The sequence below is a fragment of the Dendropsophus ebraccatus genome, chromosome 5 (genome assembly GCF_027789765.1).
Source record: "Dendropsophus ebraccatus isolate aDenEbr1 chromosome 5, aDenEbr1.pat, whole genome shotgun sequence".
NCBI lineage: Eukaryota > Metazoa > Chordata > Amphibia > Anura > Hylidae > Dendropsophus > Dendropsophus ebraccatus.
In genome coordinates, this window is record NC_091458.1 from 137,682,091 (window position 1) to 137,704,618 (window position 22,528).

Sequence of the window (22,528 nt, forward strand, 5' to 3'; positions counted from 1 at the left end):
CCTACCCCATACACCTTCCTCCCTCTGCCCCCCCCATACACCTTCCTCCCTCTGCCCCCCCATACACCTGCCTCCCTCTGCCCCCCCCATACACCTGCCTCCCTCTGCCCCCCCCATACACCTGCCTCCCTCTGCCCCCCTTCCCCCTATACACCTGCCTCCCTCTGCCTCCCCCCCCCCTATACACCTGCCTCCCCCCCCCTATACACCTTCCTCCCTCTGCCCCCCATCATACACCTTCCTCCCTCTGCCCTCCCCCATACACCTGCCTCCCCCCCCATACACCTGCTTCCCCCCTCATACACCAGCTGTAGCTGAGGCTTCTCCCCGGCTGGAGCACACTGCTCAGCACTTCCCGCCGTTCCCTTCCTGACCAGGAAGTCTCCTCCCTCCCGCGGCCTCTATGGACTTTGCTTCTTGCGGTTCTTCCTCCTGTGGCCGCAGAGTATGGGCGGCGCGGTGTCTCTCAGGCTCCCCCGTGCGGCCGGGGCGCATCCTGTGGGCAGCACAGACATCCTGGTGGGAGCCGGAACTGAGGTGACAGTGAGGGGTAATGGCGCAGGAGATGACGGCCCCGGGATATGGCGCATAGACCTGTAGGAGTTTATGCTTCTCTTCTCTCTTCCTCTCAGGGCTGCTTCTTCCGCCTCTTCTACCCCTGCAGTCCGTCAGCCGCTCAGAAAACGCATCCTCCGTGGTTTCCTCGTCCTCAGTATCTGTCCGGTCTGCTCGGGATCCGGGGCTGGGAGGGCAGAGCCGCTCAGTACGGAGCCGCATTACTATTAGGTATTCACAATTATACCTGAATGTTACCAGCAGGTGGCGCTGTGGCCTCATTACTACTAAGTACTCAATATTCCCACTCACAGTCATTCTGAATGTTACCAGCAGGTGGCGCTGTGGCCTCATTACTACTAGGTACTCAATATTCCCACTCACAGTCATTCTGAATGTTACCAGCAGGTGGCGCTGTGGAGATTCGGAAGATTATCCTGTGATGCTCTGTACTACAAAGCTTCCCCATAGTTCCCTGGTATCTGCAGTAAGGCTGCGTTTACAGTGTCTGGTATCTGTGACTATTATATCTTGAAGGGGTTTTTCACAAAAAAATTGTCCTTCAAATCAACTGGTATTAGAAAGTAGCAAAGATTTGTAATTTACTGCTATTAAAAAAATCTCAAGTCTTCCAGTACTTATCAGCTACTGCATGTCCAAAGTGGTATATTCTTTTCAGTCTGCCACAGTGCTCTCTGGTGCCACCTCTGTCCATGTCAGGAACTGTACAGGGCAGCAACAAATCCCCATAGAAAACCTCTTCTGCTCTGGACAGTTCCTGACATGGACAGGGGTTCCTGCGCTGATTCCTACCGAACATGTTAATTAGCCATTTAAATGCAACTGTCAGAACTGCTGTATTTAAATGCTATGAAAAAAACCATTTCTGGTCTTTAGTGGATGAATCAACTGGCCCCTCCCGCTGATCCCGACATAGCACTCCATTGCTATGGGCTCCAGCAATCCATTGTATTAAAGCTCTTATCTCATGGATCAATGCAGTATGTATATATTGCATTGATCTTTATAAGAGATCAGTGTAGTAATAATAGTAGTGTCTCAGGGGGACTACGAATTAAAGGGGTAGTACTGCATACATAATGTGTGTTATGTATGTGAATGGCCCCCTTCCCTGTGTCCCCCACCCCCACCCTGGAAGTGTGGTGCATTATACTCAACGCATTCGTGTCGACCCCCGGCCGCCATCTTGTGACAATGACAACATCTTCAGGAGGCCGGCCAAACCACTCATGCTGGTCCCCCTTTGCCACGTCATCAGCTGCTACAGTTATGCTCAGCCAATCGCGTCTGAGCAGCTGATGACACGGCAAAGGGGGACCGGCATGGGGGGCGGCTGGAGCGGGGTCGACACGAATGCAGTCAGTATAATGCACCACACTTCCAGGGTGGGGGGGAACACGGGGAAGGGGGCCATTAACATACATAACACACATTACAAAGAAAAGTCATGTCTCGATCCCCTCAAAATACCTGTAGTGTCTAGCAGGGGGAGCAGTGTATGTAGACATTACATGGTAAAAATAACTGGGGCCTTTCCTGTGCTTTAGGTACAAAATTCAGCTACTGTGTATATATCCATATAATGATGTGCGGTGTGAATACACATATAATAATGTGCGTTGTATATATCCATATAATGATGTGCGGTGTATGTATCCATATAAGAATGTGCGGTGTATATAATATAGAGGTAAAACTCCGTTATAAACAGCGCCCGCAGTAACCTTCCAACCTTCCAGGGAGTCCCCAGATTCCTGTATCATGGAATGAAGACTTCTCGCCAGGTGTAGAGCGGAGGCCGCTTATCATCTTCTCTCATGGACTCGGGGTTTTTAGGTAAGATGGGTAATATACAGAGCTGTATATATGATGGACGGGTAACATACACAGCTGTATATATGATGAGGGGGTAACATACAGAATAGAAATAAGGCTTTCTGTATTTTTTCCACCTGGGTCGGGTATGTAGATATTACATGGTACGTCTGGTATTCTCATCTCAGCTGATATAGTTATACCTGCACATACAGACATCTAGTCTTAGGGTCCTATTACATGGAGCGATGATTAACGACTAACCAGGGCCGGATTAAGGATGGTGGAGGCCCCGGGCGACAACCCCCCCTCCGCAAAAAAAAACGATACCACGATCTATACAGATGGCTGCTTACTGTAGGCGACTTAGCACAGACCCCTCCTCACTCCTGGCTGTATGGCTCAGCATCCTCCTATGTTATGCAAATGGTCACTAGAGGCTGCAGTGCAGGGGAAGATGCAAGGCCCTAGAGACAGAAGCGGGGGGGGGGGGGGGGGTAAGTATCAGAGTGTATTCCCACATTGTGTTTGTTTTAATAACGCAATGTGAGAACACAGCACTTTCTCTGCGCTCTTACCCACTGTATCAGGGCCCTATTACATGGCCTGATATCCTGGGTAAGCAACACTGTTCTGCTAGGGTTCAGGCTGGTGGGGGCCCCGGGTGCCCTCCCTTTAATCCAGCCCTACGACTAACGATAAACGATTGTTTATCGTTAGCCTAAAATCGTTCTCCATATTACACAGAACTATGGTCGTTAGTTATGATCGTTACTACCATCGTTATTGCGATTGTTACTATGATCGTTTAGGGCCCTTTTACACAGAAAGATTATCTGACAGATTATCTGCCAAAGATTTGAAGCCAAAGCCAGGAATGGAATTGAAAAGAGGAGAAATCTGAGGCTTTCCTATATGACTTGATCTCTGTTTATAGTCTGTTCCCGGTTTTGGCTTCAAATCTTTGGCAGATAATCTGTCAGATAATCTTTCTGTGTAAAAGGGCCCTTACTCCTTCTGATCCCAGCAACACAATGGGCAATGTGCAATTACACTGAACGATTAGTAAAAAAAAAATGCGGAACTTGAGCGAACGAATGTGCAATTACAGCGGACGATTAATGATAACTTTAGGTTCAGATCTAAATCAACGACATACGAATGATTTTCTTATCATTGCCTGCAATTACACAGATTGATTATCGTTTAAATTCAAACGATATATTGATTTTTATGCAGGATAATCATCCCGTGTAACACGGAACGATTATCGTGCGAATTTGCACGATAACGGTCGAATTCGAACGATAATCGTACGTGTAAACGAAGCGAACAATCAAGCGACGAGCGAGAAATCGTTCATTTTCGTTACAATATTGTTAAGACTGCGGTACTCCCGGTTGCTTGTGCACCTTTTTCTACCACACTTTTTCCTTCCACTTAAACTTTCCATTAATATACTTTGATACAGCACTCTGAGAACAGCCAGCTTCTTTAGCAATGAACTTTTGCGGCTTACCCTCCTTGTGGAGTGTGTGAATGACTGCCATCTGGACATCTGTCAAGTCCCTATGATTGTGTTGCATACTGAACCAGACTAATGCTGCTTTTACACGGAACGAGTATTGCTCGAATTTTCGCAATAACGATCGCATTTGAGCGATAATCGCTCCGTGTAAACACAGCAGACGATCAAGCGATGAGCGAAAAATCGTTCATTTTGATCTTTCAACGTGTTCTCAAATCGTCGTTCGCTAAAAATTTGCAGATCGCTTCGTGTAAACAGCCTTTCAAAGATTCACCCTATGTAAAAGATGGGCTTAAGCGATCTTAAAAACGATCGCAATAACGATTTTTCTTACGAATCTTCTAACGATTTTTCTCCATCTAAATGCTGATCGTTATCAGTTCGCAGAGCCCCGATGGACACCGGAGAGACGATTCTCCCTTTTTAGAGGGAAAATTGTCTCTCCGAAGCCCTGTAGATACTGCGGTCTTGCTGACCGCAGTATCTATAGGGTTGACTCTCAGCACCGGAGCGCGGCTATCACTGATAGCCGGGACCCGCTGGGGATGACACAGGCGTAGCTCCTACGCCTGTGTCATCCTCTGCAGTAAATTAACGTCGCTGCAACACCAGGCATAGGCTGCAGCGATGTTAATTTACTGTGCAGCGGCAGGAGAGGGTGAACAGAAATAAACGCTAGAAAAAGTTCACTCTGTATGTTATGGAATGGAACTCTATAGAATATATGAGGTCCCTTTTTGAATTGAAATACTGCAAAAAAAATTTTTTTTGTTGATATTCTAATCTATTGCAAACCACTGTATATATTAGTGTAGATGAATACAGCTATATAAACTGTATAATATAGATACCTATGTATATAAAAGCAGGGCAGTGGTCAGTAATCTATATAGCCCGGAACTGCATTCCCATAATGGTTTCCTGATACGTTATTTTCAGATGAGGCCTAAATATATGGGGTGCACGTCTCTGGGGAATCCAATGGTCAGCATCTCCTGCAGCGGCAGAAGTTGGATGCCAACTTCTGCAGCCACTGGAATTCAAGTGATGAGTGTTCAAGTTTGGATAATGTTGCTGAACACGGACAATTTGTGATATCCGCTCAGCGTGAGCCGTAAGCCCTGAAGTATCAGCTGTCAGTTTGGTCGGACAGGAACTCACAGTAGTAATGTGGCTGCTCAGATGCGGTTGCATTACTCACATGCGCCTCTGAACTTTGATATGCAGGATGCAGTGTAATATGTGACATCTGGGACTCTCACCAGTATATATGCTTTTATTACCCTTCCCTCAGGACTGTATACTCCTCCCTCTGTATGGAACTGGCATCCAATGGTTTTCTGGTAGCTGCCCTTGAACACAGGTCAGTAGGAGTATCTACATTATTAATAAATATATATATATAATATGTGTGTGTGTGTGTGTGTGTATATAGGTTCTGACTGATAATTCAGTGATATGGTGGCAGGTAAAGGCAGCGTGCTGTGGATTTGGGTTTAATTTCTCATATATATATATATACATCCTCTGCTCATTATATTTTTCCTCAGCCCCCTTATTGTTATCGCTTATATTACTCCCTGTCCCTCTAATATTCCACATAATGTTCCTTCAGTCTGTGAAGGAAACTAAAGGAACCCCATGTGGAGGGTATGCACCGAGATGATATCCTGGCCTCCCTTCACATACTCCCAACAGGCTACGGGCTGCTTAGCTGACGCTTTGGCATAGTCTCATCAAGATCAGCGGTTCTATCTAACGTGGCTCGCACAGCCCTGTGGCTCAAGCTATGTTCCATCCCCTTCCAAGGAGAATATGTCTTTGGTCCAGTGCTTTATCAGATCCTTCAGAAGGCTTCAGACAAGAAGAAAACTCTGCCAGTACCTACGGTACGGCAAGGGTTCAAGATAGAATTCACCTCTTTCTTTCCTAAAAAGTATGTTGTAACAAAACTTCAGAATTCTTCGCTTCAGAAGTCCCTCTGGCAGAACATTGTCAAGCTGCAAGAGATGGGTGTGGTAGCCCTTTTACCCCAGAAGGATAAAGGAAGAGATCACTATTCCTTCCTATTCTTGGTGAAGAAACTGAACGGTTCATATTAAACCATAATCAACCTGAAGCCACTCAACTTCCCATCGTTTCAAGATCAGATGAGTCCACCATCACCATGATAGGGGTAAACCAGGTGATGGCAATCGATTTACAGGATGCTTACTACCACATCCCAGTTCGTCCAGTATATCAGAAATGTCTTCATTTCCCAGTCTTATTCAACTGGACCATCTATCACTTCCAGTTTTTGTCTACCTTCCTTCAAGATTCTGCTCAGCAGATGTCATATCTTCCACAGGACAAGGTAAAAGCTTTAACTGAGAAAATCTGTTTCAGGAGAAAGAATCGAGTCTCCATGAGGACAGCCATGTTGGTACTGGGTTCCATGACTGACTGAATTCCGGGGGTGGCCTGGGCTCAGGCACACACGAGAACTCTGCAGCTTTACATCTTGTTGATATGGAATCACAGCCCCCTTATTCTGGACAGAACAATGAGCCTTCCCGGTTCAGTGAGAAGATCCCTCTCCTGGGTGGTTCGAGGAGAAGATTCCAAGGAGGGGCATCCAATGGCATCAATTTCAATTTCTGATGCAAGCAAACAGTGCTGGGATGCCTGTGTCCAACAGCACTTGTTCCTGGGCAGTTGGCCCGGAAAATTGAGTCATTATTCTTCAAATCACTGAGAGCCTCGAGCTGAGATGAAGGCCTGTCTTCATCTTACTCAGTCATCACATATTTGGGTGTACTCCGACAACACGACCACGGTGGCATTAATTCGACATCATAGGTCGGCCAAGCACGGAACTCTACAAACTAGTGGAGAAGATCTCTAGATGGTCCATCTAAAGCAGGGGTAGGGAACCTTTTTGGATGAGCCATGAACGGCAATTATTTGTTTTTTTCAAAAGTAATACTGTGAAAGCCATACAATATGCTTATAATTAATTTAAAAGAAATTGTGCACATTTTATGTAAGACCAAGACTTTTAAAGTACAATAAGTCTATGAAAGCTATTATATACTGCCTAAGCATTGTTATATATACTGTCTAAGCATTGTTATATATACTGCCTAAGCATTGCTATATTATATATATTCTAATGATAAGTCTGTCTGTGAGTACTGGTGTTATATAAAGACTCCTCTGTCACAGAGACGGTTCGGCCTGTGCTACACCCCAGTATTCAGGAGGAGATGCCAACACATCGCTACATGAGGTCTGGGTCCCATTTAGAAAAGTTCAACCAGGAATGAAAGAGTTTTATCTCCGTAACTATCAGGTATGTCAGATCACTCATTCTACCAATCTTTTCTCAGCTGATCACATGGGTGAGAATGATGTGTGACAGTCGGTGTGACAACTGCTGCATTTATGACAACTTAATTATAGCAAGAATTTTTGCATACCTGTAATTTTGCTTTACACGAGTCAAAGGCAGCACAGAAGGGATATTCAGCTCCTCCTAGTTCCTCCCAGGACCGCCCACCTAATAGAGTAATAAAATGATTAACCAATGAACACATCCTCCTATAAAGGTACATCACACGCCAACCACACTGTGTTAAATAACTAGACTCCTGTGATGCAAAAGTGATAATTTATTGGGAGGGTCATACATGTGCTGCCTTTGACTCGTGTAAAGCAAAATTACAGGTATGCAAAAATTCTTGCTTTACACTTCGTCTACAGGCAGCACAGAAGGGATGTGCATAGCATAACAATGAAAAAAAGGGGGGGAGTGAATGCTGATCGGTATATGGAGATACGCGTCCATAAGATCTAATGAAACCATCAGATCGTCTTGTTGGATTAGATTTATGGCTGATTTGATTGTCCCCATCTTGAACTTTTCTTTTTTGAGGTGTTGATTTACGTATCTGAGATCTATGATGAGACGCCATTTTCCCCCAGGTTTTGGCACAGGGAATACTCGAGAGTAAACACCTCTCCCTTCTTCTCCTTTCGGACCATATATAATCCCGGCTTGTAGAGGGCGCAGGTGTCCAAGGTACCACAGATAGCGGTAGTTATTGCATAGGAAGAGTATTTATTTAAAAACTTTTTTTAAATAAATACTCTTCCTATGCAATAACTACCGCTATCTGTGGTACCTTGGACACCTGCGCCCTCTACAAGCCGGGATTATATATGGTCCTAAAGCCTGCAGCAGCTGGCTACCTACACTATCCATTGTACGACTCCCTTGAACGTACCCCGGCAGGAGCTGCGGTGTCCTACTCTTTATGCCTGCCATAGAGTTGTGCCTATAATTTAGCACAACTCCCCTAGGTGAGTGCAACACCCCCCCTTTTGTGTTTGACACTCTTTTATCATTATTTATTGCACCAGGTGGCGCCCCCGTTTCTTTTCCTTCTTTTCTTCCTATATTCTTCTCCTTTCGGTACTCTTTCTAATGCTCCTTTGCCGACAAAGTCTTGCAGTAAGGACGGAATGATGTCGTTTTCTGGCTGGTTTAGGTAAAAACTTTCTTTTGGACGCTTCATAAAGTTTAAGGTGTACCCTTGGCAAATGATGCTCAGCACCCATTTGTCCGATGTAATCTGAAGCCATGCCTGATAGAAAAGGCTGAGTCTTCCTCCAACTGCCTGAGAGGATTTGGCGTCAGAATTCAGGTTTTGATGAATTATTTCCACCTTGCTTGTTCCTATCTTGGCCTTGGTTTTTCTTTTGAAACCTTTTTTCAGATTTGGCTTGGTAAGGTCTCTTGCGAAAGGAACTTCTTTTGTTGCGAAAAAATTGAAAGGGTTTCTTCCTAAAGGATTGGGGAAAGGCCTTGCTTTTTCCCCCACTGTCCAAGATAGGCTCTAGTTGCGAGCCAAAAATATGTCCAGGTTCATAGGGAAGGCCACAAAAATTATTCTTTGAAGATGTATCTCCCGTCCAGGGCTTCAGCCAAATCGCACGTCTCACTGAATTCATCAATGCGAGATCTTTGGATGCAATTTTTAACACATCAATGGGAAAGTCACATAAATAGTCAGCGACTAGTTTTAGGTTAGCTACTTGATCCTTCAATTCCTCTCTGTGGACACCATCTTCTATATCATTCCCCAGCTTGCTAAGCCATACTCTTAAGGCCCTGGATACTGGGACCGCTGAAAGAGATGCTTTACTAAGGTTAGCAGAATTGGAATGGAGACGTTTGAGCAACACATCTGCCTTTCTGTCCATGGGTTCTTTTAAGATGGATGAATCTTCAGAAGGAAAGACTGTGCTTTTAGACAGCTTCGTTACTGCTGGGTCAATTTTTCCAGGTGCTTCCCACTGTTCTGATTCTGCTGGGTCTAATTTATAGACCGCACGAAACCTGGAACCTAATTCCATTCTTTTATCAGGTTTTTTCCATTCATGCTCCATAATGGATTTGAGCACCTGGTGACCTGGCAGAATCTTGACTTTTTCTTTGGAAAGTAGTACAAACTCTCCTTATCCTGGGAAGAAGGTTTATCCTTCTTTATTTCCATAATGTCCATGACTGACTTTATTAGCCTGTCTGCCTGATCTTTCTTGAACAGGTAATAATCCTCAGCAATTGGATCTTCTGATTCTGAGGAAGACGATGAAGATGAGGAAAAAGAAGATGATGATGACGATGCTGATGAAGGAGTCTTGGCTTTCTTATGGTGTGATCTTTCCTTTTTGTTTTTCTTTACAGGCTGTTTGGAAGTGGAGGGCATGTTTTCCTTGAACCAGGAAAAAAAGGATCTGGCTTCAGACAAGAATGTAGATGATTCCTTATCTGCTGCAGGAGTACAGGCATCACATACATTGGATGTGGAATGAGAGTGGAGACTCTTTTGACAGAGAACACATAGTCTTCTGCTTTGCCTCCTCCTCATCAGTTCACGGTCTGTGCAGAAATCACAAATAGAGCCTGACATATCATCCGGAATAGGTTGTTCACATTCTGAACATAATCTGTGTTTAGACTTGCTTCTCCTTTTGGTAGAAGAGCGGCTTGACATCTGTAATAACAGAGTATATAATCACTAACAATAGTGACAAGGTAAGTATAAAACAGGCAAATCTGTTATAATTATGGGCATAGATATTGCAAAGAGAATGGAAGAGCTCCCAAATATAATATATGCCGTAATAAAAAAAAAAAAAATTCCTTACAAGGGCTATATAGTGGCAGACTGAAGAATATCTTAGGCCCCAATATATACCTTACATATATATAAATATATATATATATATATATATATATATATATATATATACACCCACAGTCTGGAATAGGTACATGGTGCTGCTGGTAACAATGCGTTTCCCCCCTGCACAATAACACCGATACTGCCGGTTTTACCTTAGTAGAGCAAGGAATCCGGCTGCCTGGCACAATAGGCATGCCGGCGCCATGATTCCTTGCTTTAAATACTTTCAGGGGAACGCCAGCAAGCTGTGGCGTGCGCGGCCCCACCGGAAATGACGCTACTGACGTACTTCCGGTGTTTGGAACGCAAAAAAACGGAAGAAGATGGCGGCCGCCTCCAAGACCTCTGACGCACTTCCGGTAGTGTCACGTGACTGGAAGATGATGGCGGCCGCCGCATCCAGCGTGCACCATCACCGACAGAACGGAGATCTCATGTTCCCCAGACAGCCAGACAACATTTTCATTAGGTAAGAACACCTCTTACCTTAACCATCTGGGGCCGGAAGTAACTTGGCCAGGAGAATACTGGCCGATACTCTTACTAAGGTTCTGTAAGCGACACCTTAGTCATACCCTTAACATGGTATATGCTGGGGCCAGGGTTACCCACATTGGTCTAAGTCATCAGCGCTAAGGGTCCGTTAGGACATCTTGGTTATACCATTAAGGGTATATGTTGAGGCCAGGGTTTCCCACATTGGCCTAACTGTAAGAATAAAGAGAAAGAATAAAATTAGTAAAAAATAAAAAAATATAATGGTGGGCAACAAGTGAGTATACACTTGTCTTCCTAGGAACAGGAGGACAGATAAAAACACAGTGTGGTTGGCGTGTGATGTACCTTTATAGGAGGATGTGTTCATTGGTTAATCATTTTATTACTCTATTAGGTGGGCGGTCCTGGGAGGAACTAGGAGGAGCTGAATATCCCTTCTGTGCTGCCTGTAGACGAAGTGTAAAAGCAGATTAGTTTAGGGTAGACGTATGTGGAATATGCACAGGTCATGGTGGTGGCATCTCCCAAGGCTCTAAAGTCATTTCTTTCCTCCAAGCTCAGAGGATGCCCCTGTGATATAGATCTAGTACTAGGTATATCAGACCTTGATACAGCCCCCGATATATTTATACCTTGCTATTAGGTCACCCCTTTGTGTCGTCTTCTACGCTGAATAACCCTAATTGCGATCGTCTTTCTGTAGTCCTCCCATCCCATTTATTACTCTGGTTGCTTTGGACTCTCTCTAGCTCCTCGGTGTCCGGTTTCCTGTATACAATATTCCATGTTATTTGTATGGTGATAGAACTATGCTGGGCCCTAACCTCTAGGGCTCGGGCGCTGACAGTGAAGGGAAGTTGCCATCTTCTGTGTCGCTTCTGAGATATTCAGTTTAAGCCTTATGCAAATAGGGGCTACAAATCCCGCTGTACTGGAGGCAGGGCTACAAATCCTGGTGTACTGGAGGGGGCGCTACCACTCCTGGTGTACTGATCTAACCCCGGCCGGACTGTCCCTGCTATTGGATATCAGAGGAGCGGGCCATCCGGGGGAGATAAATTAAGTCAGAGAAGACGTCCCTATGAGAACAGATGATGCTACCGGTAAGTGACTGGATATAACTGCAATATAGTCTACCTATATTGTCAATGTATGAGGTGATATAGGTCTTTGTAGAGGGTTATTTTTTTCTGTAGCAGAATTTGGCATTAGTCAGTATGTGGTGGTATTATTTGTCCCTTGTAAACTGGTACAGTTTGTATTATTGGTTTAATATACTGGATTTAGTAAATAACAGTATGTTGGTGATGGTAGTGGTTGTAGTGTGGCGGTAATATTTGTCCCTTCTATACTGGTATTTTTGGTAATCTCGGGCTCGGTTTGCTGGACTTGGCAGGTTGGGGGGCCCAGGTTAGATGGACAGCCCAGGGTACATTTATTCCGCCACTGGTTCAGACCAATGTTCGCTTACAGTCTTCATTTGCATTTTAGGTTCACCAAAGGGCAAGTGAATGCATCAAGGCTGTGAGGATCCTGGAGGACATAAATGCAGGGCGACCAGTGTCTAACATCATGGACTCCGGCTTCAGCCTGGATGCTTTAAAGGTATTCTGTAAAAATAACGATATATAAGAACATGTGCACAACCAACTTCTAAGAACCTCTTCATCCTCTTCAGACATTTTGAACTATTCCAAAGTTTAACCCTTAGAGGACGGGGCCAATTTCAATTTTTGCGTTTTCGTTTTTCCCTCCTTGTGCTTAAAAGGCCATAGCACTTGCATTTTTCCACCTAGAAACCCACATGAGCCCTTATTTTTTGCACCACTAATTACTTTGCAATGACTGGCTGAATTTTTTCATAAAGTACACTGCGAAACCAGAAAAAAATTCAAAGTGTGGTGAAATTGAAAAAAAAACCCCGCATTCTGTTTATTTGGAGTTTTTTTTTTCGTTTTTACGCCATTCGCCCTGGGGTCAAACAGACTTGTTATATATGTTCCTCAAGTTGTTACGATTACAACGATATATAACATGTATAACTTTCATTGTATCTGATGGCCTGTAAAAAATTCAAACCATTGTTAACAAATATGTTCCTTAAAATCGCTCCATTCCCAGGCTTATAGCGCTTTTATCCTTTGGTCTATGGTGCTGTTGCAGCCGGAAGCAATCGAGTGCCGAGCCGGGATCAGCGCCATTACGGCGCTAACCCCGGACAGGGTAAGATGTGTGGATCGCTCGGAGGAGCGATCCTCCCCACTAGACACCAGGGAACGGCTGCATCCAGTAATTGGATGCAGCTGTCAACTTTGACAGCTGCATCCGATTACTTTATTAGCGGTAGATGAAGTGTCGGATCCTCGGGGTAGGCGGGGACCACAGGAGCCAGAATGACGGCGCTTCACGGCTTCAGGTTTAATGAAGTAATACAATGAATTTTAATGGTCTCATAAACAATGCGTTTCGAGGCATAAATTGCCCCTTTGTCAAGTAGGAGAGACATAGTGTATCATAGGCAGAGGGTCCTTTATATATATGCCAAAGTATCTGTTTGGCAGGAAATTGTAAAAAAGGTGCCGCCCCCTGGGGTCAGAGGTGACTGAAACAGATCAAATCAAATGATAACAATATACACTTGAATACAACATGATTACATTTGTTAAAAGTATAAAAGACTTATGTGCATACAATCACGATTTCTATTATTTAAAATAAAACAAAATAAAAGTGACATCACAGAGGTCCGTATCACATGTTAATTTTTTTGGTGGTGATTTTGAATAAACTTTATTGTGTGCACTTTTTTCTTTGTTGGTAGAGACAACTTTATTTATAAGACAAATGATAAAAAATACTTGATCAGTTTTGTTTTTTTTTTTTATTTTTTTTCCCCTCCTCACTATCCACCAGACCTCACCTGCTGACCATTTACCTTCAGTCCCTGGATTAGATACAGGAGTACATATATTATCGGATACCTATCCCGACATCAATTCCGCTAACAATCCTACATTTAGCAATCCCTCAGTATCTTTTTTACCGCTACCCTCAACCATCACTCCGGGGATCTGTCACCCTATAAAGAAAAGTCCACCTGCCACCAAAATTACAAATTTTTTCCTACCAATAAAAGGAAAAAGGAAAAAACAAGGAGTGCGAAAACGAAAAGGACTACCCACTAGACTCTCAAATCCAAAAGAAGAACAGAATGTAAAGGTGAAAATCTTCAATCTTTCAGATCATCTTCTAGCAAAAGATGAAATCTCTTTACTCAGTAAAGGGTTATCCTTTTGCCCTACAGGCAAATTCGATGACTTCCAACTATTTTTAGATCTCAATTCCTTCATCCGAAAATTGACCCTAAAAAGACACTTCCAAATGGTAGACCCTCCTCCCAAAGCATCCACCCCAGCACCTAGCCCCATCCCTCCATCACAATCTCCCCCACCCATACACACCAGTCTACGTCCTGATTCCACTTTTTATCCTCTACACCATAAGGGTAACTATATAGAAACGTTTACATCAATGGTCATGTCAGACCTTCGTAAGATAAATATGGCTCCTGATAACATCCATAATCTCAATGCTAAAGAAAAAAGAGCCAAAAAAATCCCTAATGGACAAGAGATATTGTTATAAGATGTGCGGATAAAGGGGGGGGGGAATTGTCATCCAAAACCGCTGTGATTACCTGAATGAAGCATCCAATATTTTATCGGATACAGGGTACTATGAAATACTAGACACAGACCCTACCCATACTTATCTCATGGAGTTAAAGTCTTTGGTCAATACAGCCTTTGAAGCCGGTATTCTCACTGAAAAAGAGAAAAAATACATTATTCCGGATAATCCATCATTAGCGACCTTCTACCACCTACCAAAGGTACATAAGAACGAGAAAAATCCTCCAGGAAGACCCATCATTTCAGGTGTGATGTCAGTCAGCAGCAACCTGTCCCATTATGTAGATCTCTTACTTCAAAAATACGTGATCTCTCTCAAATCTTATTTAAAGGATTCTACATCCCTTATTAACACATTATATAATATTCCATGGCACTCAAATTATATTTGGGTGACTTTAGATGTATCTGCCCTTTACTCAAATATCCCCCACACTAAGGGTATTGAGTGCATTGCGGAGATCCTAGATAGAGATCCCACTATTCCCAAAAAACAAAGACAGTTTATTCTAGACAGCATTTTATACATTTTGATGCACAACAGTTTTCACTTTGAAGGGTTAATCTACAGGCAAACCCGAGGCACGGCCATGGGCACACGTTTCGCCCCAAGCTATGCTAACTTATACATGGGCCTCTTTGAAGAAGTCTTTATTGATTCCAGTCTTTATTGATTCCAATCCCATCTGGCTTCCGAAAATACATTTGTTCAAACGGTATATTGATGACCTCATCCTTATATGGAATGGTACAATCGATGAAGCAAAAAAATTTCGTATCTTACCTAAACGAGAACTCCTAGGGACTCACCTTCACGGCCACGTACTCCCGCGACCAAGTAGAATATTTGGATCTAGAACTCAGCACAGAAAAAGTGAAAGTCATCACAAAAACACATTTCAAAAAAGTAGACAGTAATAGTTATTTGGATTATCATAGTTCTCACCTGAAGAAATGGAAGGACAACATCCCCTTCAGTCAATTTAAGAGAATTCGAAAAAATTGCACTAAAGATAGTGATTATGAAACGCAATGTGGTACTTTGAGGAATAGATTCGCAGCGAAAGGCTACCCTACAAAAGTAGTCGACTCAGCTCGAAGAACTAATAATCTTACGCAAGAAGAGTGTTTACAACTATCACGACAGAAAACAACTGTAGAACAAGATAATCAAGTCAAAAAGTTAAATTTAGCTTTTGTTACTACCTTCAATTCGAACCATAAAAGAATGGAAGACCTCTTCAAGAAACATTGGAAGATTCTACTGTGTGATCCTATCCTCAAAAAAGAGATCCCACGTACTCCAAGGTTCATTTACCGTAGGGCAAAAACCCTTAAAAATTGTTTGGCCCCCAGTAACCTACGTCCAACCAAAATACCTACTAAAAATACTAACATCATAAATGAAACCAACAAATGCGATTACCCTAGATGTAAGTGCTGTGAGAACATCATATTTACAAACCAATTCTCCAGTAAAATCACTAAAGAAAAATTTCCTATAAAACATCACTTAACTTGTGCAACAGATTTTGTAGTATACTTACTCACCTGCCCCTGTGGACTTCAGTATATAGGGAGAACTATAATGCCCCTGAGAACAAGAATCAATAAACATCGTCATAATGTAAACACAGGGTTTATGAAACATAGCGTATCAAGACACGCTTCCATACACCACAGCAATGACTTCTCTGGCTTCAAAATCTGCCCAATTGATCATATACCCGCAGATGCTTCGAATCGATTCCAGAAATTAAAGAGATGCGAGATGTTTTGGATCTTTAAACTGGATACATTGTCTCCTAATGGTCTGAATGAAGCTTTCGAAATTAACCTTTAATATATTCTCTCAGCCATAATATCCTTTCACCTTCCACCACCTTCCACCTATCCATAATAAAGTTTTAACTCAGTCCTATCCAGCTCATTTAGCCTATTTAGCTTAATCTATGGTTACCCATTATCATAGGCACACATGTACCTCATGTATATGTATATTAATTAGACATGTTTTAATCCCCATTCCTTATGTCATTTTTTTTATTTTTTATAAAGTTATGCCACTACAAACAAATAAAAAAGTGCACACAATAAAGTTTATTCAACCCCCCCCCCCCCCCCAAAAAAAGGGGAAAAAATGATCATTTTTATCATTTGTTTTATAAGTAAAGTTATGCCCCTACAAACAAAGAAAAAAGTGCACACAATAAAGTTTATTCAAAACCACTATAAAAAAAAAAAACTGATCAAGTAATTTTTATCATTTGTCTTATAAATAAAGTTATGTCTCTACCAACAAAGAAAAAAGTGCACACAATAAAGTTTATTCAAAATCACCACCAAAAAAATTAACATGTGATACGGACCTCTGTGATGTCACTTTTATTTTATTTTAAATAATAGAAATCATGATTGTATGCACATAAGAGTCTTTTATACTTTTAACAAATGTAATCATGCTGTATTCAAGTGTATATGGTTATCATTTGATTTGATCTGTTTCAGTCACCTCTGACCCCAGGGGGCGGCACCTTTTTTATAATTTCCTGCCAAACAGATACTTTGGCATATATATAAAGGACCCTCTGCCTATGATACACTCTGCTACTTGACAAAGGGGCAATTTATGCCTCGAAACGCGTTGTTTATGAGACCATTAAAATTCATTGTTTTACTTCATTAAACCTGAAGCGCCGTCATTCTGGCTCCTGTGGTCCCCGCCTACCCCGAGGATCCGACACTTCATCTACCATTCTCCATTCCCTGATCTCCTGGCTTGGGATCTCGGCATCTACCCTTGGAGCCTGGCTGCTACGGCTACTACCTCTCTCCTCACTGTTCTTAGCACAACACCATCAGGTGAGCAGTTTTATTATCAGCTTGTTCGACCTACAATCTGTTGTTTACGTTATCACCCTATGGCGCCCTTTCCACTTTTTTAGCCCTACTCATTACTTTATTAGCGGGCACTGCGATCGGACCTTGCCCACTAATAGCCGCGGTCCCGGGCTACGAGCGGCACCCGGGACCACGGCGGTTCAGAGCGCGGCCCCACTCTAAACACATGGAGGCAGCCCTGGACGTACGGGTACATCCAGGTCGCCTAGGGGTTAAACTTTAGGTGACAAGAAATAATAGTATTAATATGCAGGCAGGACTTGACAAAGAGCAGAAGTTTTCTATGGGGATTTGTTACTGCTCTTGACAGTTCCTGACATGGACAGAGCTGTCAGCAGAGAGCACTGTGTCAGACTTGAAAGAATACACCACTTCCTGCAGGACATACAGCAGCTTATAAATACTGGAAGACTGGAGATTTTTATATAGAAGTAAATTACAAATCTCTGGCACTTGCCGGGACCAGTTGATTTGAAAGAAATTTTTTTTGATGAACAACCCCTTTAATGTAGCAGCTGATCAGTTTATAGTGCACGCTACCTCCTGATAACACCTTAGCTGTGACAGCAGACAAGACTAGAGATAAATCTGTCATCCTTACCAGCCTTACAACGTTTGTGTTTCACCCCGTTGTTGCTGCAGCTGCTGCAGGAAATGCACCACCTCGTCTTCATCTCTTTTTCCTGTTCTCATCACATCTGATTGTATCTCCACTCTTCGTATAACGTCTTCTTGCCTGTAGTTATTTACAGGTGTCATAACATATTATAGCGTCTCCACGTTCACTAACCTGCTGAAATAACGCATGCCTAGTAATAATTGTTATACATGCAATGTATATTATATTACAGTCTTTACATTCTTGTTTTTAGGATAGAATAGACTTCAGCAGGGTCGCTGTTATGGGTCATTCATTTGGCGGTGCAGCTGCCTTGCTTAGTTTGGCAAAGGACAATATATTCCGGTAAGTGCTCTCCGTATATCACCTACTTTTGACATGAAATAAATGACTTTGACATGTGTCAGTGGTTATCCTTAACCTTAGCGACCCATGACGTATCTTGATACATCACGGTGCCGTGGGGGGTGTTCAGAGCGGGTCCCGCCGGGACCCCGCTCTGAACGGCGCTGATCCCGGCTGACATGTGCAGCCGGGCATTGCCTCTATTAGCTGGCGCGGGTCCCGTTGCCGTGCCGGCTAATTAAGCCTCTAAGTGCAGCTGTCAAGCCTGACAGCTGCACTTAGATGCTTAGATCCACACATCCCTGGTGTCTAGTGGGACGGATCTCCCCCCGCGATGCAATCGCTGGGGGGAGATCCGTTCTTCTGCCCGTGCTGGGCCTCAGCGTCGGAATGACGCCTGCAGCAGGCCATAGCAATCTATGACCGATCTGATCGATCTTTGCTGTGTATATACACAGCATTGATCTATCTCTATGAGAGATCAGTGCTGTCTATATACAAGTCCCCCAGGGGGACTTCTAGTTAAAGTAAAAATAAAAGTAAAAATGTTTTTTTATTAATAAAAAATCCCCTCCCCCCTCCGGGGGGTGGCGTGGCGAACCGCCTATGAGTCCGGCCGCAGGTTAGAAGGGCTCCCGGCCACACAGGTCAGATAACTGACCCAGACTGGCTACTCTTTCCCCCAACACCCCAGCATATGTGGAGGACAAGGCAGGGACCCCCTAGAACGCAGCCGTCTGCAGCTGGTCCGGCTCCCAGAGCTCCGTCGGCGCACCCGTACCTCACACGGGGTGCCGCCGCCTGCACGGCTCAGCCGCGGCCATCTTCTCCAGCATCCTCCCCGGGCCTGGTGTTACCTCCTCGTCCGGTTCCCTACACACAGAGTCCTACGCCGAACGGGCTGCCCATCGGACGGCGGCTCCCTGCCCTGAACTCTTGGAGTCGGGATCCGGCCCCAGCAGGCCCCTCTCTGCAGCATTCACAAGCTGAGGCGCCATCTTGCCTCCCTGTACACGCGCCGGCCTCGTGGGTGAGTTAACCCCTTCCCTGCCTCCTGCCAGCAGCCAGCTCACTACCTCCCCACACTCCGCTATAGAACCCTGGGACTCTGATACCCTGGACCCTCAACTCTCTCCCTGCTCCCCCAGTGTCTCTGCAGCAAAGTCACACTGTCTCTTAAAGGGCCAGCGGCACATTTATTCTTATATGATGGCAGACACACCAAAACCGCCTAAGAAAGATAAAAATAAAGCCAACGACGACAATATGGCAGCCGCTCTCTCCAAAACCTCTCAACCCGCCAAGTCTGGTGCTCCTCGCAACCCTGGAGGCAGATACTCAGACTCTGAAGCCTTTCTAATGGGACCATCCTCCCCCCAGGGTGTTCGAGACATGCTCTCAAAACTCCCCACAAAGAGTGACCTACAGACCCTTATCTCAGAGGTGAAGGATGTATTTAAAGTTGAAATTGCGGCGGTCCGCAAAGATATCCAACATATTGCCCTTAGGGTGGAAACCCTGGAAGAGGACCACAATTCTACACAGGATTACATCTCTAGTCTGCAGTCCGCAGTGTCTACTCAAGCAGCAGCCTTAGATGACATGCAGCGCCACATTGAAGATCTTGATAATAGAGGCAGGCGCAATAACATCAGGGTGCGGGGTCTCCCGGAGGCGACGCAGGACACTGACTTGGAGTCCACTCTAGAAGGCCTTTTTAACATGCTTCTAGGTGAACCGCCTACCCATACGATTAAATTTGATAGAGCTCCGTGCCCTGCGGCCCAAGCCTACGTCTGGTCCCCCCAGAGACGTTATCTGCTGCCTACACGACTACACGCTGAAGGAAAGCATCATGGCCAAGGCTCGCTTACTGAGAGACCTGGACTTCTATGGTGCCCAAATACAACTCTTCCCGGACCTCTCCTGGATCACCTTGCAAAAACACCGGATCCTGCGACCCCTGCTATCCACCCTCAGAGATCACGATGCATAGATCACTGCTGTTCTCGGAAATTTAGCTGACCTGCCTGGTTTCTGTGATGCTCTGGACCTCCCGATCCCGAAGATTACTGACTGGACGGTTGCTCCCCCTCCTCCCCCCCCCCCCCCCCCCCATCGGTCTGGCGTTCTGTTAGCCAGAAGAGGCGCCTCCCTCGATCAGAGAGTTCACGGTCTTCTCATGGATGCGGGACCCCCCTCCTCCATTCCCCATACTACTGTTGACCCTCCTTCCTTGCTGATGTTCTGGGTCTCATTGTATTAGCTTATTCTTTATTCTATAGCTGTGTGGTTTCTCCTGGTACTCCTTTCTTTTTGGGTTCTTTTTTTTTTTTTTCTATGTTCTCGGTTCTCCCCCCATGGGGCCGCCAGTTGACAACTATGGAGTTGTTTTGGTATAGTTCCTGCCTCGTTATGGGCTGAAATGGCCTAGGTGTTGGGCCTAGCGCCCTTATCCCTTCGGGATTACTTGTTCTTTCTATGTTCGTTGTTGATATGTGTTTGTCCTCTCCCCTTTCCCTCCTTCCCCCTCCCTCTTTCTCTAGGAATGTGCGTCGCCTGCTGATGCCTTGGAGACTGGTCCCCTCTGGCTCCCGAGAAGGGGTGAGTAACCACATTCTAGTAGTTGCTTTTTCCTCCCCCCCCCCCCCCATGGCTAAGTGTGTTTCCATGAATGTCAAGGGCCTTAACTCCAATGTAAAGAAGCGCCTTCTCCTGAGGGAGCTCCGCAACCTCCATGCAGATGTGGCGTTCCTTCAGAAAACACACTTTGACCAAGACGCCTCCTTTAGATTCGCCCGTCATTCTTACCCCACAGCCATTTTGGCCTCTAGGGGCAACAAAACGGCAGGTGTTGCCATTCTATTTTCCCGTACTTGCCCCATACAGATTTCCTCCTCCTTCTCGGATCCCGGCGGACGGTTTGTTATTGTGGACGGGAACCTGCAGGGTCGCCAATTTATTTTTTGTAACGTTTATGCACCTAACGGGTCCCAAATACCCTTCCTCAGTAGGGTCCTCAATAGACTTGCTAGGTACCCCCCGGCCCCTCGGATCCTAGGTGGGGATTTCAACCTACCATTCTCAGAATTAATAGACAGGCACTCAGTTGAGGGCCGGCCCACTCCGCCAGAGCAGGCTAAACTTTCTTCAGAATTCCGCAAGCTCATACGGACTCATAAGTTGAATGACCTTTGGCGGCTTGATCACCCTACGGAGCGGGGGTATACTTTCTTCTCTCACCCTCACAAACTCCACTCCCGCATAGATTATTTTTTTGGCAACATACCTAAAAGGACAAGAGGGCATTGCCTCCGCCTGGAGAAAAAAAGGTTCAATCTCCGGAGGCGACAAGTCTTCTTTACCATGAGAACTGTGAATCTGTGGAACAGTCTACCACAGGATCTGGTCACAGCAACAACAGTAGAGGGCTTCAAAACCGGCCTAGACAAGTTCTTAGAGCAAAATAATATAAATGCATGTGTATAGAACCTATCACCCCTCCCCCTTCCCTGTATCCATCCCCTCCTTGGTTGAACTTGATGGACATGTGTCTTTTTTCAACCGTATTAACTATGTAACTATACCAACAGTGCGACTCCTGCAGAGAGCGACTCTTGACCCAATCTCCTGGTCCGACCATGGCCCTGTGATAGTCCAACTTAAGGCAGTTGAATCCCCTAAACGTCAATGTCATTGGCGCCTGAATGACACTCTCCTAAAAAAACAGGCCACCAGGGACTCTTAAATTGAGCATTTCGAATTATTTCCTGGTAAATGGAGGGTCTGTCTCCTCTGAGGGGATTCTATGGGAAGCTCACAAGGCTGTAGTTTGAGGCCATTGCATAGCGGTCAGTTCTCGCCAGAAAAAAGATTCCCTGCTAGCTATACAGACTGCCAAAAACTCCATAGCTTCCTTAGAACAGCCTTTGGCTCGCCGGCCATCTCTGGGAGTCCTGCGGAGGCTCACGGCGGCTCGTGAAAAACTCAAAGGAACTTTCACTCTTTAAGGTGGAAAAGCTCCTCCTCTACTCTAAGCAGCGTTTTTATGAGAGGGGTAATAAGGCCCATACTCTCCTAGCCAGGATGCTTAATGATCGAGCTGCCGCTCAGTCTCCCCAGGCCCTTAGGGTTTCGACAGGAGCCTTACGATACAACCCTAAAGACATCTCTTCTATCTTTCTCCAATATTACTCCAAACTCTACTCTCTCCCCTCAACTTTGCCAGCTGACCCAGAGGCCCGCGCCCGTTGCCTTTCTAAGTTCCTTAGTGAATGTAATTTGCCTTCTTTGACTCCAAGTGTTCTTGAAGAGTTAAATG

At 44.8% G+C, this 22,528-nt stretch overlaps 1 protein-coding gene across 2 annotated transcripts in view; it reads left to right on the forward strand.

The window, feature by feature from the left end:
- The first annotated feature begins 383 nt into the window (after positions 1 to 383).
- Positions 384 to 22,528, forward strand: part of PAFAH2 (platelet activating factor acetylhydrolase 2) — a 33,450-nt gene continuing 11,305 nt past the window's right edge. Inside the window, exons 1-7 of one of the 2 annotated variants that reach the window (XM_069971425.1) lie at positions 385 to 537; positions 633 to 786; positions 2,316 to 2,412; positions 5,214 to 5,282; positions 7,127 to 7,253; positions 12,142 to 12,255; positions 18,116 to 18,207. In XM_069971425.1, coding sequence (XP_069827526.1) covers positions 448 to 537; positions 633 to 786; positions 2,316 to 2,412; positions 5,214 to 5,282; positions 7,127 to 7,253; positions 12,142 to 12,255; positions 18,116 to 18,207 — 743 coding nt within the window. In that variant the 5' untranslated portion in view covers positions 385 to 447. Of the gene's footprint in view, positions 538 to 632; positions 787 to 2,315; positions 2,413 to 5,213; positions 5,283 to 7,126; positions 7,254 to 12,141; positions 12,256 to 18,115; positions 18,208 to 22,528 lie in introns of both variants that reach the window. The other variant, XM_069971426.1, reaches the window with a different exon arrangement.